This window comes from Phallusia mammillata, chromosome 1 (assembly GCF_965637545.1).
Source record: "Phallusia mammillata chromosome 1, kaPhaMamm4.hap1.1, whole genome shotgun sequence".
NCBI lineage: Eukaryota > Metazoa > Chordata > Ascidiacea > Phlebobranchia > Ascidiidae > Phallusia > Phallusia mammillata.
The window spans coordinates 9,478,759-9,490,357 of NC_137252.1; the positions used below are offsets into that span (position 1 = coordinate 9,478,759).

At 38.7% G+C, this 11,599-nt stretch overlaps 2 protein-coding genes across 3 annotated transcripts; one reads left to right on the plus strand and one right to left on the minus strand.

Moving 5' to 3' along the window:
* Nucleotides 1–542: 542 nt before the first annotated feature.
* On the plus strand, nt 543–4,958 carry LOC145216698 (zinc finger protein-like 1). Its single transcript, XM_080084520.1, has 6 exons — nt 543–659; nt 859–970; nt 1,170–1,363; nt 1,525–1,740; nt 2,232–2,488; nt 3,825–4,958. The coding sequence occupies exons 1-6, from the start codon at nt 558–560 to the stop codon at nt 4,102–4,104; spliced, it is 1,161 nt and encodes a 386-aa protein (XP_079940646.1). The 5' UTR covers nt 543–557; the 3' UTR covers nt 4,105–4,958.
* Nucleotides 4,959–5,137: 179 nt separating this feature from the next.
* LOC145216672 (uncharacterized) lies at nt 5,138–10,087 on the minus strand. Of its 2 annotated transcripts, none has more exons than XM_080084519.1 (12): nt 9,816–10,087; nt 9,652–9,738; nt 9,200–9,547; nt 8,950–9,039; nt 8,691–8,842; nt 8,305–8,545; nt 8,117–8,230; nt 7,756–7,845; nt 7,556–7,689; nt 7,144–7,336; nt 6,856–7,037; nt 5,138–6,676 (listed from the first exon to the last, which is right to left on the minus strand). In XM_080084519.1, the coding sequence occupies exons 1-12, from the start codon at nt 9,928–9,930 to the stop codon at nt 6,572–6,574; spliced, it is 1,851 nt and encodes a 616-aa protein (XP_079940645.1). In that variant the 5' UTR covers nt 9,931–10,087; the 3' UTR covers nt 5,138–6,571. The 2 variants fall into 2 exon arrangements, with proteins under 2 accessions (XP_079940645.1, XP_079940643.1); XM_080084517.1 differs by having other exon boundaries at nt 9,652–9,741; nt 9,816–10,048.
* Nucleotides 10,088–11,599: the final 1,512 nt, after the last annotated feature.

The window sequence follows — 11,599 nt, forward strand, 5'->3', positions numbered from 1 at the left end:
CCGTAATGTTGTAACTTCTTACGTACTTACTTACACGTAGCACACACAATACTTTGTGACGAATGCTTGGAGGGCTGGAGGCAATCATAATAAAAAACAATTTTTTGATTAACTTGCTCAAAACTTAAGCCCCAATTAAGCTTTTATCAAAAATATCAGTGTATTTATGATTACATTAATGTTGTGTGTTGATTTAAGCGAAGTGCGTAAAAGTTGCTTAGTTGCTGATTAAGTGAATAAGTGATTACTAGTGATTGATTTCTAAAATTGCTGACAGCTAAATTTTCCTTTTTGTAATCGTAATCATGTTTTTTGAACCAGTGCTGGATCTCATCTTGTTTTGTAAATTGGCAATCTTGTTGGTGTATGTTGGTAATTTGCCAGTTTGACATGTAACCTTTTTAGCTAAAGTTTTGATTAGGTTTTATTGCATGTTTTAGATAACATAATATTAAAAAAATATCGCTATAAAATATGCGCTATAAAAAGGCATCCAAGGTTGTACACACTACAGTTTAAAATTATGTTTTTTATTTAGTGCGATTTGATCTGTGAATATGGGGTTGTGTAAGTGTCCAAAACGCAAAGTCACAAATCTGTTTTGTTTTGAGCATCGTGTCAATGTATGTGAGCATTGCCTAACAGAGAACCATCCACGGGTAAGTCTTCAGATAATATGCATAATTACAATCCAACAATGCTTTTCTTTGTGATGAATATTTATTTTTAAAGTGTATATTTGTTTAAGAGTGAAAAAACAGAAGCTATCTGTGTTTCCTGTGTTTTGCCATTTAGGAATACCTGCTATATGGATGTAATATTTCACTTCTGTGTAAACAATGTATAATTTTTTTTTAGTGTGTTGTTCAATCTTATCTCAATTGGCTTAAAGACAGCGATTACAATCCAAGCTGTGCCCTCTGCAATGTTTCCTTGTTGGAAGGCGATGTTGTTAGGTTAATGTGCTATGGTAAGCTGACTGTTGTTTACTAGAATTTTCCTTGTCAACCTTCTATGTTTACATTAATAGTATATAAGTGGTAACGCATATAATGCAATCAGATCATTTTATATTTTTTGAATAGTTAGATGAAAACTGATATTTATGTTCTTACTGGTAATAAGTATGCATTTGTCTATGATCATCTTAAATTGAACCTTTGTTGCAGATATTTTTCACACTGATTGCCTCGAAAGTCATTACCGCTCTCTCCCTCCAAACACAGCCCCAGCAGGCTATAAATGTTACACATGTGATTCACCGATCTTTCCTGCCTTAAACCAAGCTGGCCGAGTGGTTGATATTCTGAAAGAGACTTTAGCCAAGTTCAGCTGGTCTAGAGTTGGGCTTGGGTTACCTCTGGTATGCAAGAGACTATAAAACTAAATATATACTTTCAGAATTTTTGTTTTCTCTTGAACCATATTTTATTGTTTGGGTGCCTACTTTTATGTAACCAATATAGATTGGGTTACTGTTACCAAAATTAGATTATAGTTACAAAACATACTAAATTAACCCAGATTGATGAACCCCCACCGTCCACTAAATTGGACAACAGTTTTGACACCACTCCCCAAATAGATGACTTGGATGATGAAAGCCTACATGGCTCTACCCTGCCTCCACCTGTCACAACAAGCAATTCATTCACAACACCTGATCCGCCATTCACAAAACCAACCAAGACTTTAAGTGACGCGTATTCCTCTGAAGAAACATATTGGGAACAGCGAAAGGTGAAGATCATCTTTTGGTTCCACTTTTATATATATATATATATATATATATATTTATTTATATATATATACATATACACTAAATTGTCATTCTACATCTCTCGTAGTTGCACAAATATGCAGTGTCATACATATATTACTACCAACCATTACACTCTAAATATTTTAATGAGACTTAGTACTATGCATAATTGACACAACACAAGAAGTAATAATGTCACTGTTCACACAGTCACTGTTTGCAATGAGGTCAAAATGTTTACTAAGTTGCTCTGAAGCAGTTGTAACACTCTAGTTTGAGTTTGAATTACTTATCTTACATTAGGACACCCATGGACATTAGTGTACTCTGGACTAACTCCGCTGTAGACTTACAATTCAAACAGTTCTCAATACAAATGCATTTAATATTTTCACCAACTATAACTGTTCCTCCATATCTCACCATACAGTAGTATGTCTCTTGACAAACAACGCTTTTTTCTATTTAGTCCCATTCTGTTCCATTACATTCGCAACAAGCCCAATCAACACCAGCTCCTGTCCCTAAGCGAGATTTTATGATGCCAATTGACAACGAGCATCACGCAGGAGAAGGAGATGTTGACGTGCTTGGTGCTGTCTCGCGCAAGGCACCATTTCTATCAGATTCATCATATAAAAAGATAACTTTGGGAGTTGAAGATCCTGATGGACCTGATAAATACAAAAGGCGATCTGCATTGTCATGGCTTCGTCGATGGTTAAAGTGAGCAATATTTAAATGCATGTAGTATTATGTACATAGGCGTCGATTTAGGGGTGACCGGGGTGACATGTCTCCCCTCCTGAAAAAACAGGGGTGACAACATATGTATTGTCTCCCCTGTTTTTGTTTAAAATAAAGTATTGCCAGAAAGACCACATACACGTCTATACTACAACGGCTGTTTGTAAGATTGAAGGTCACAATCAATGACAAACGCAAGTGTCTCGTGGTTTGTTACGCAACGTAACAATGGTTGCAGTTACAATCGGCATTGTTATGTGATTGTTTTATTCCCAGTACTGGCTGGTTGTTCAAGTATCTTATATGCTTCATGTTAACTGCAGGAATGACTAGTCAAACAAATATTATAGGCATTTTTGCAGCCAAAAGCAAGCAACTCTCGAATAAGACGTTGCCAGTTTAATGTTGAGTTGTTTAAAAATCGTCACATACAATGTAAATGAACATCTTGAACAATGTTTACTTAATTCCTGTGGCAACTTCACTATCTGTCTGTGCGGAAGTTTGCTATATCTGCAAACTTTGTTCCGTTTGTTTAACCCAGGGGTCACCAAACTACGGCCCACATTTTTTTGGATTCATAGGATTACAACGCCCAAAATAAACCACAACCAATTTGTTACGTCACAGACGAGACTACAAGTGTTAATTGTGCGCGAACAATTGCATTCTTTTGTTACTTGTGACGTAATATACGAGCATTGCTCGTTAGTTGATGCTAACTATACAATTTAACAGTCGGATCACCAGATTTTAAATGGGATTGTAGAAAGACCATATTTTGGCCCACCTATGAAAATCGCATCGCGGGCTAAGTATGGAAAGACGGCGCAAGAACATGTTAACTATGCGGCTCGCGCGAATCGTTATTAAAGTTATCCGGCCCTGCAGTGTAAAACGTTTAGTGACCCCTGGTTTAACCGAATAAGGGTCATAACTTAGATCGTGCGGTCGCCAGGGCAACGGAGCAGTTAACGCAACTGCTTTGTGTTCCTAAGATTGTGGGTTTTAACGGCTGATGGATGTTTCCAAAACATGGAAAGGTCTCCCCTAAAATTTTGCAAATAATTAAAAAATCGACGCCTATGATTATGTATTGTTTTATACCTAACTATTTAGTATTGCAACATTTTCAAAAAATGTGTTACTTACCGTAGTGGTTCCCAATCGAGGTGTCATTTGTTTGAGAAACACTGACCTATCTGTGAAAATCTAAAACAATAATTTTTTTTTTTTTTTTTAATTTCAAGGAAAACATTTTTCCGAAATTTAAAATTAAGAAATTATATATTATTTTTTTACCTTTTATTTTCAGATCACGTATGTTGCGCGGTCGCGGTTACCATGACTCCCGTATGCTTCCCCGTCGGGCAGCCATCCTTCTTCTCATTGGACTTGTCGCTTTTCTCACTTTCATTGTGTTTGCTACCAAAGCTGGCCGCTCCAACGCTAACGACCCAGCATTTGACCCAATGAATAACCCCAACATCCACGTTGCTAATCACCCGGAAATCAACCTCAACGACATGGGGGACCACCACCTAGACGTAATTGACCCACTTCAAGCTTTACAGCCCGCCGCAGCTGGTGGTTAAGTAAAGGAAAGCCTTAATGAGCTTTCTATGCTTGATTGTACTAGTGTGGGGAAATCGGCCAGTGTTGTTTTATTCATCATTGAAGAGATTTTTTATGGTGTCGTTCTCCCTGAAGAGTTTTCATATGACTTTGAAGCAAGTTTTCACAGCTGGTTCAGTTTGTTTCTATTAATTCCATTATCCAGCTGTCTGTACAGATTTGTTTTTAAACAACCCTAAAACGATAGTAACAAAAGTTTCATATATCTATTGGGAATGAAACAGATCGTATTTCTTTTATGAATGCCTCCTGATACGTTTAAAATGAGACAGTTTATCTGAAAAAGGGCACTATTTGGTATATTTGGGTGGGCTACAATTCGTAAGCATTTTTGTTGTACGCCATGACATTTTTTTGTTTATTATTACATAAAGTTATTCCATGGCGAGTCAAACATTTCCTCCTGTTTGTAATAAATCAATTAAAACAAGGTATGAATTGTCTTTAAATTCTACCAAAAAAAAAAAACGTTTAAGCGCTTATGGTGTAATGTGAAATGAAAATGGCAATTCTTGTACGAAGCAATGAGCACGACCCTAATACGCATGTAAATTTATCCTAAAGCTAGATTTGGTTTGTCATGGCTTGTGCAACTTTTTTTGGTTTCTGGCCATATTGCTCTTTGGTTCAGCGTCAAACGTCGCAATGTAAGTGTTTGTGGTAAACAGCTTTATCGTATGTGATCATTGTTCGTGAAGCTTTGTGGTCACATTGTTTGTATACGGCACTTGTTTTAAGGCAACTCATAAGCAATAGTTTTTTACCCTGTGCTCTTTGGTATGGCTTTGCATATAATACATCAGTATCGCCTGTTCTTTGGATGCATGCAGAGGCAAATAGTTTCTTGTCAGTTAATGGTAAGTGTTGCCGCCTTGCCGATAAAAACAATATCATGCCGAAGTGGTAGAATTACTTTGTTTGGTATCGTTTTTGATCTTACAAAACAGCAGCTGTCGTGAACTGAACTAAACCGGATGAAAAATTCACACAAACTTGTTGCAGTGTCAGTAATATTAATAACAAACGAAAAACCGTGGCCAGTACCAGCGGGAGGTGCGGTGAAAATGAAAGAACGTTATACGACGACCGAAACAAGCACACAGCAGCACCAGCAGTGAAAAGGCGGACGATTAAGGGACTGTACACATGGGGCATCCAAAACAAACCAATCTGTTCCTACTACTAAACTAGGTCTGAAAATGATGTGGTAAAATTGCCTTGATCTGCCACCAACGGACCCAGCCGCATTTTTCTGGTATCCAAGGTGTTGCAGCGCTATCGAGCGGCCAGGCGCAATTAATTTTGCCTGTTAGAAGCACTTAATTCATTTGCAACAGGCAAAGTGGAATAAAAATCGGCAACAAGCAAAAGGAATGGAGCTAAAAGGGGACAAGAAAAACTAGAGTGTTGTGAGTACGGTAAAAGCAAGTAACCAAATCTCGACCTGGGACCAGTCTATTCAACATGGGTTTACAATCGAAAAGCTAAAATACGTAAAACTTTTGCAAACCAAGAAATAATTGGGCTTCCCACCACCGTCTACCACTAAAATGTAATTACAACGTAGTTTAGTTCTATGTCAACAAACAAAATCCATTTTATGGTTGAAGAAACTCGGACGAGTGGCACAAAGATGTAACACAGCCAACTGACGTGGCCTAAGCTGTCGACAAAGAGCACGATGCTTTGGGCGTACCAGAAAAGTACGACTGGGCCCGTTTTGAAGCGAAATTATTGTCACATTTTGTAAATATTGATGTCAGGCGAATGTTTAAACCACAAAGTATCGTGCTATTTTGAACGAGCACCACCGAATTATACATACACGCACACCGCGCTTTTTACACGCAACCAAAGAACTAGAAATGAAAATAAATACACGCTGAACGCATGAAATGAAAAGGGCTTTCAAAAAATAAGAACTTTTAACAAAAATGTCGCTTTCGCGTGGAAAAGTAGAATATGCCACGCGCAGCATACTTGCATGAAAACAAAAAATAAATGACCTTAAAACAAACCAAGCACGGGGTTCCAACATTACACACGTGACCACACGCCGCGCGATTTAAAAGAAAAGCGATCGAGTGAATAAATTCGTAAAGGTTTGGGCCATTTCTGTTGGACTTAAAATATACTTTAAAACGTCAAAAACCAGATTAAGAACATAATAGTTTAAGTTGCAAAACCTTCATGCAAAATTCATTCTAGAGTTACTTTCTGGTCACAAACCGGAATATGTTAAATCGAAATACGCACATGGGGCGGACGAAATACGAACATAGCACTCTTATGTACAAAAAGGCTTGGTCGGCCAAAATAAACTTCACGCTGACGAAAACGTATTTAAGGGACAACTGAAATAAGTGGTTAAAGAAACTAAAAAGTCAAAAAACGTGGCGGTATTTGGCGTCCCAGAGCTTATCCGATTTAAAATCGCCGCCGCTGGTTTCTCATGAGCGGACGGTGGTTGCGAAATTCGCCCACCGAATGCTGCCATTCCCAACACTGGCGGCAGAAGTATTTGAAGCAGTCCTAAATGGTTAACAAAACTGAACTATTCTGCTAAAAATCGCACATTGAACCAGCAAATTAATTTGTCAACTGGCCTTTATAAAAATATGTCTCGTAATATTACCATTTTAATAAGGCCCTTTTCCCCGTACAATTAGACGAATGATACATATATAAATATTTAAATCAATATGGCTTACTGGTAGCTCGCGGCAGAAGTATGGTCCTTGTAACACCTGACACATGTTGCACAAAGCGGAGTCTTCCAGGTAAGGGTCGATTTGAACTTTTTTGGTGAACTTGGGAGTTCGAATTTCGACAAAAGCAGCGCGAACGCCCTTCATGTAGCTGGAGTGTGTGCTGAAAGTGACTCTACCAGAACCTAGATGCAAAAAAACGTTTCTTAGAAATCGACCGTTGCCTTTGTCCACACCAGACGACGACTTGAATTATAGATTTTCACCAATAAAAAGTTAATAACCACTGACCAATAGGATATTTGTATTTGTCGGTGTCGATTCCCGAATACACAACGTTGTCAAAGAGGTCATTTATCACTTTGGCAAGTCCCTCTGCTGTGAGCATTCCATGCAGCGCGCCGACGAAAATGGTCTTGTTGGCGTCCAAGCGAGCCGACGGTACACGCATGTAGTTGCTGTCTGACACAACCCAAGGAATAATCTAAAAAAGCAAATTTGTTGTTGAAATTGTACAAATCAGCAGGTTGTTTGTTGTATAAGGGTTGGATGGGCATCCATCCTCGGATTCGCCACGCGTCCATGCTGGCCAGCTAGATTTTCTAGCCTTTGCCTTGCAATATATGAATGCTTGGTAGACCGGCTTGATTCGGCATAACGCTATGATTTAGGTCGGACTGTTACTGCTATATAGTACTAGCACCTGCACTTCTTTGCTTCGCATGCGTCGACTGGACAATCGGAAAAAGCATTCGTTTGTGGTGACGTCATGCGTGCAGTTGAGCAAAAGACTTTTAATCGATTTGTCGCTTTCGAACAGCAAGTACACATATCCGGCTGAAATAAATCGAGTTTGTCAGGGTGTCAGGGTATGTTAGTGCAAGTTTAATTGTCAAGGCTTACCGCGAAGTGGATATCTTGGTCCTTTCATATCCTTGCCTGGCCATTCTACTCTCACCAATCCGTAAGGCTTAAACGTCATGTGCAGTGCAGCTGAAACAAATTTGCAGCATGTAAACCACACCTGCTGTGACAACTTTTTTTCATGATGTAAATTTTTTGCAGGTTTACAGGCTAGACATGAGAAGCAATTGCCAAAATTTTGATTTTTTTTGTTCTGAAATTAAGCATAGGCCCTATAGGACCCCTTAATATTTACGCTGTGTGTATAGCTTATTTTTTCTGATCAGTACAATAATCAAGTAAACGATTTAGTGGGCTTTGTTTTGCAACATGCGTAAAGTTGTTTATGTAGATGTCCTACCTTCGGTTATATCCCAGGGCACTCCTCCTACGAAAACCTTCGGTGAATATGTCGGATTGGGGTGATGACGTATCGGCAAGTGACCACTCCATGTGCAAGTTGCCTCACATGTCGCTTAAAAATTAGTACCGTAAAAACCAACTAGGTCACGAGTTCCACAACTGAAACTATGTACATTGCTGCCTTACCCGCAGCTGAACGATGTAGCCTTGCGTCGTATTCCATCTTATCGGAGACGCCATACAGGGCAGCAACGTCAAGAAGCTGGTCAGAAAACGATCCGATAGGCGGCGCTACGGTCGGTACAAACGCGTTGGTAAAGTTTTCTCGTGGTGTGGAAGCTTCTATTATGGAACTGTTTCTGGACACCACGTCAGCATTTGGAAATGACTCCGGGTTAGTGCTGAAGTGAAGGCCTTGCAGGCCACTCTGGAATTATAGCAGTGTACCGTGTAGTTTACATTACTGTAATGGCAGGTACATGTATTTTTTTGCAAACTAAGATGGTACCATATTATTTCACTAACTATTCTTGTGCATAAAATGACCTATGTTTTGCACATTTATTACTAACCACCAACTCCGATATTGAAACCGGTTCAGAACCAGATGAGCTCAAATAACTGCTGCTATTGCTCAAAGATGAAAGATCCCCGGGATCTGGTGAAGATTGGCTGCTTCGTCCATCACTGCGAACTGAACGCATACTGCCGTCCATAGAAACACCTAAACAATATTACTTAAAAGTACACTGATGGTGCTGTAGTTTACGATCGTTTTGATAATGTCAATCGTAAGTTGGTAAAAATACAAACAAATTATCACTATGTTACCTCTAATTGCATCCTTGAAGACGATTGGATAGGCTTCAGAAGAAGCACTGCGCCGCGGGCCTTGCAACTGTTCCAACAAAGTTTGAAAATCTGTCATAAAATTAAAAAAACACGCTGATTCGAAACCAACCATATGGAAACCAACTTAACAAGAGAACTTACAAATCAGCTTAAAATTACAAAAAATAGCACTTTTTAATTTACAAGAGTTAAGTACCTTGTGTATTGTTTCAAATTTATTGGTACTTACCAGATCTATAGTTTGGATGACTTGCCAGCTGTCGAATCTTTGCATCAAATTCAAGCTTGGCCTGTTCAGCATAATATTCATTTAATGCCTGTAGGTCGGATTGGGTGTATTCTTTTTGCATTATGTGTGTGGCACTGTCCGCTGACATTGATCTGCGCAAGGTCAAAGCTGGATTTTGAAGGTTTTTCAAACGCTGTTGAATTTCAGCATTGGCTTTTCGACCACTTGTTGTTGAGCTATCTCCACTTTGCTGTTTCATTAGCTTTGAAAGTGAATTTTGTCCATTTTCCTTGGTGTCACTGATTTCAACAAACTTGTTCAGCAGATCGTTGATTTCTTTTGTTGGTTCTGAAAGTCACAACACAATGCACACTGAAACTCATACTCGTAATATTACGTCACAAACAAAATTGAATGTAAACAACTGTATTCTAGATTAACTTTGCCAGTACCTTCTGTTGATTTTTGGACTTCTGACTTGTTTGGAGAGTCTGCCTGAGCCGACCACGCAGTGTAAGGTGTAGAACACTGTAGAATTTCTGCTGAAACGTGATTGTGATTAAAAATGCAGCATGGAATTTAAATTGGAATTGTTTAAAGCATTACAGTTAATTACCGGTAGCATTAGATGTTGAAACGGAGCTGTCGATGCCACGCAAATCCAGCGTATTGCCTAACAAGCTGTTCATGTTTCGAAACAAGTCGCCATTAGAGCTGACAGCAGAACTCATTTTGTTTCAGAACGGAATTAAGGTGGTCGGCGAGGCGTGAAAGATTGCTTCAACTTGGCCGCTTATTGACACACTGCTCCTGCTCAGTTGTTTCAAGTTAAAAGTGGATAAAATGCTAGTACCTGGCTTTTAAAGACCGAGGAAGCAGATTGTCAAACGGAAATTCGGGCGGGAAAACAACTTAAAAGGTTGCTTGTGGCAGATAGTGCTACTTTGCTGCGCTATGCCTGTGGACTGACAAGGACTCGTTTACAGAGAAGGACCGCCCCAAACTGGTTTACATTGCCAAGAAGGCGATAACGACAAGCAATGCAAAAGTTTTCTGGTGAGAATGCAGATTTGCAATTAGATTAGATTGTTACAGTAACTTGTTGATTTCTTCTTTTATGATCAGCTGTTTTTCTGTTCAGTTGCCGGCAGGAAATCAACTCCATTTATAGTGAAGAGCAAAATAACCAAGAGATGATTTTCTTGCAAGGAACACTACAAATTTTTGCAACAAGTTTGTTGGGGAAACTTGGAGATACGCCACATTTATCATGCAACCATCGTTCCGCCTCTATACAGTAAGACTGTGCAAATTATATTTATAATTGAAGCGTTAAAACATTAACTACTAAGGGTGTTTTTGTCACGTTTTCGATACGTCACATAACGTTTCATAAACGTTTTATGCGGTCCAAAATGTTACACCACATCACGGATAGCGGTGTTCCAATTTTGTGCGTAAAGTACAATTTCGATTTTAGAAATTTGTACCAGTTGTATTGTATAGTCACGAGTCGATGCGGGAGTTTAACGAATTTTGTAATTGCGATATTGGCGCGCATCTGCAGTCGCGTGTCTCTAATATCCAGCAGTCTTTCACCGGTTGGAACAATGCAATTCGGAAGGCCCAGACGGAAAAGTGATTTCAACGTCCAATTATTTCTGTTGGAAGCTTATTGCCAAGTCAACCACAGGTAAATACTCTTTTTCGTATGGTTGTCTGTCAGGTGTCCATATAAAAACAGAATTATAGGATCGATTGCACAGTTAGTTATTGCACGTACAGGTACACCTACACATGTGTGTTGCCTTTTTGGTGTATTGTCATCAACAAATTTTAATGTAAGGTTAAATATCACATTTTAATATTTAGTTCAATGCTTTACTTATTTAATTTACATTTTTGTCAACATTAAAAACATATGTTAAGATCAGAACGATATAAAGACAGTGTAACGACATAGGGATCGGTATGATTAATGTACAGCGTTCCACAAGTCAGTAGGTATAAGATACGAGGGCAGCATAATTTCATTGTATTTGAAGGGAACGTGCGGTCAGTTGCCCCAAAAAACTGTACGTTTATTTGAGCGGGCTGTTAGTCGTCAGCACTTTGTTGTTGTTTTTTACAACTTTGTATAAATGCGTTTTCATGACAGTAGGCACTAAATAGTTTAATACACTCTTTATTAGTTTCTTTTACAACTTTATATTGCGGTTTTTATGTGGCAATAAACACTAAATAGTTTAATATACTTATTTTTCGTAATATTGCAACTTTAAATTGCGTCCTTGTGTGACAAAAAAGACTTCGTACAATTTGTTTACAACATGAACATAAAATAAAATCTAGACGTTGACAGAAACGAGCATGTTTACCAGACGTACGGGGTAAAGTCAT

What these genes read in the sequence shown, in the direction of transcription:
- LOC145216698 (XM_080084520.1), top strand. Translation starts at nt 558, where the DNA reads ATGGGGTTGTGTAAGTGTCCAAAACGCAAAGTCACAAATCTGTTTTGT. An exon ending in TAACAGAGAACCATCCACGG is followed by an intron (nt 660 to 858) that starts GTAAGTCTTCAG and finishes ATTTTTTTTTAG; the next exon opens with TGTGTTGTTCAATCTTATCT. An exon ending in TTGGGCTTGGGTTACCTCTG is followed by an intron (nt 1,364 to 1,524) that starts GTATGCAAGAGA and finishes AAATTAACCCAG; the next exon opens with ATTGATGAACCCCCACCGTC.
- LOC145216672 (XM_080084517.1), bottom strand. Translation starts at nt 9,930, where the DNA reads ATGAGTTCTGCTGTCAGCTCTAATGGCGACTTGTTTCGAAACATGAAC. An exon ending in TTTCAATATCGGAGTTGGTG is followed by an intron (nt 8,546 to 8,690) that starts GTTAGTAATAAA and finishes CTATAATTCCAG; the next exon opens with AGTGGCCTGCAAGGCCTTCA. An exon ending in ACCAAGATATCCACTTCGCG is followed by an intron (nt 7,690 to 7,755) that starts GTAAGCCTTGAC and finishes GATTTATTTCAG; the next exon opens with CCGGATATGTGTACTTGCTG.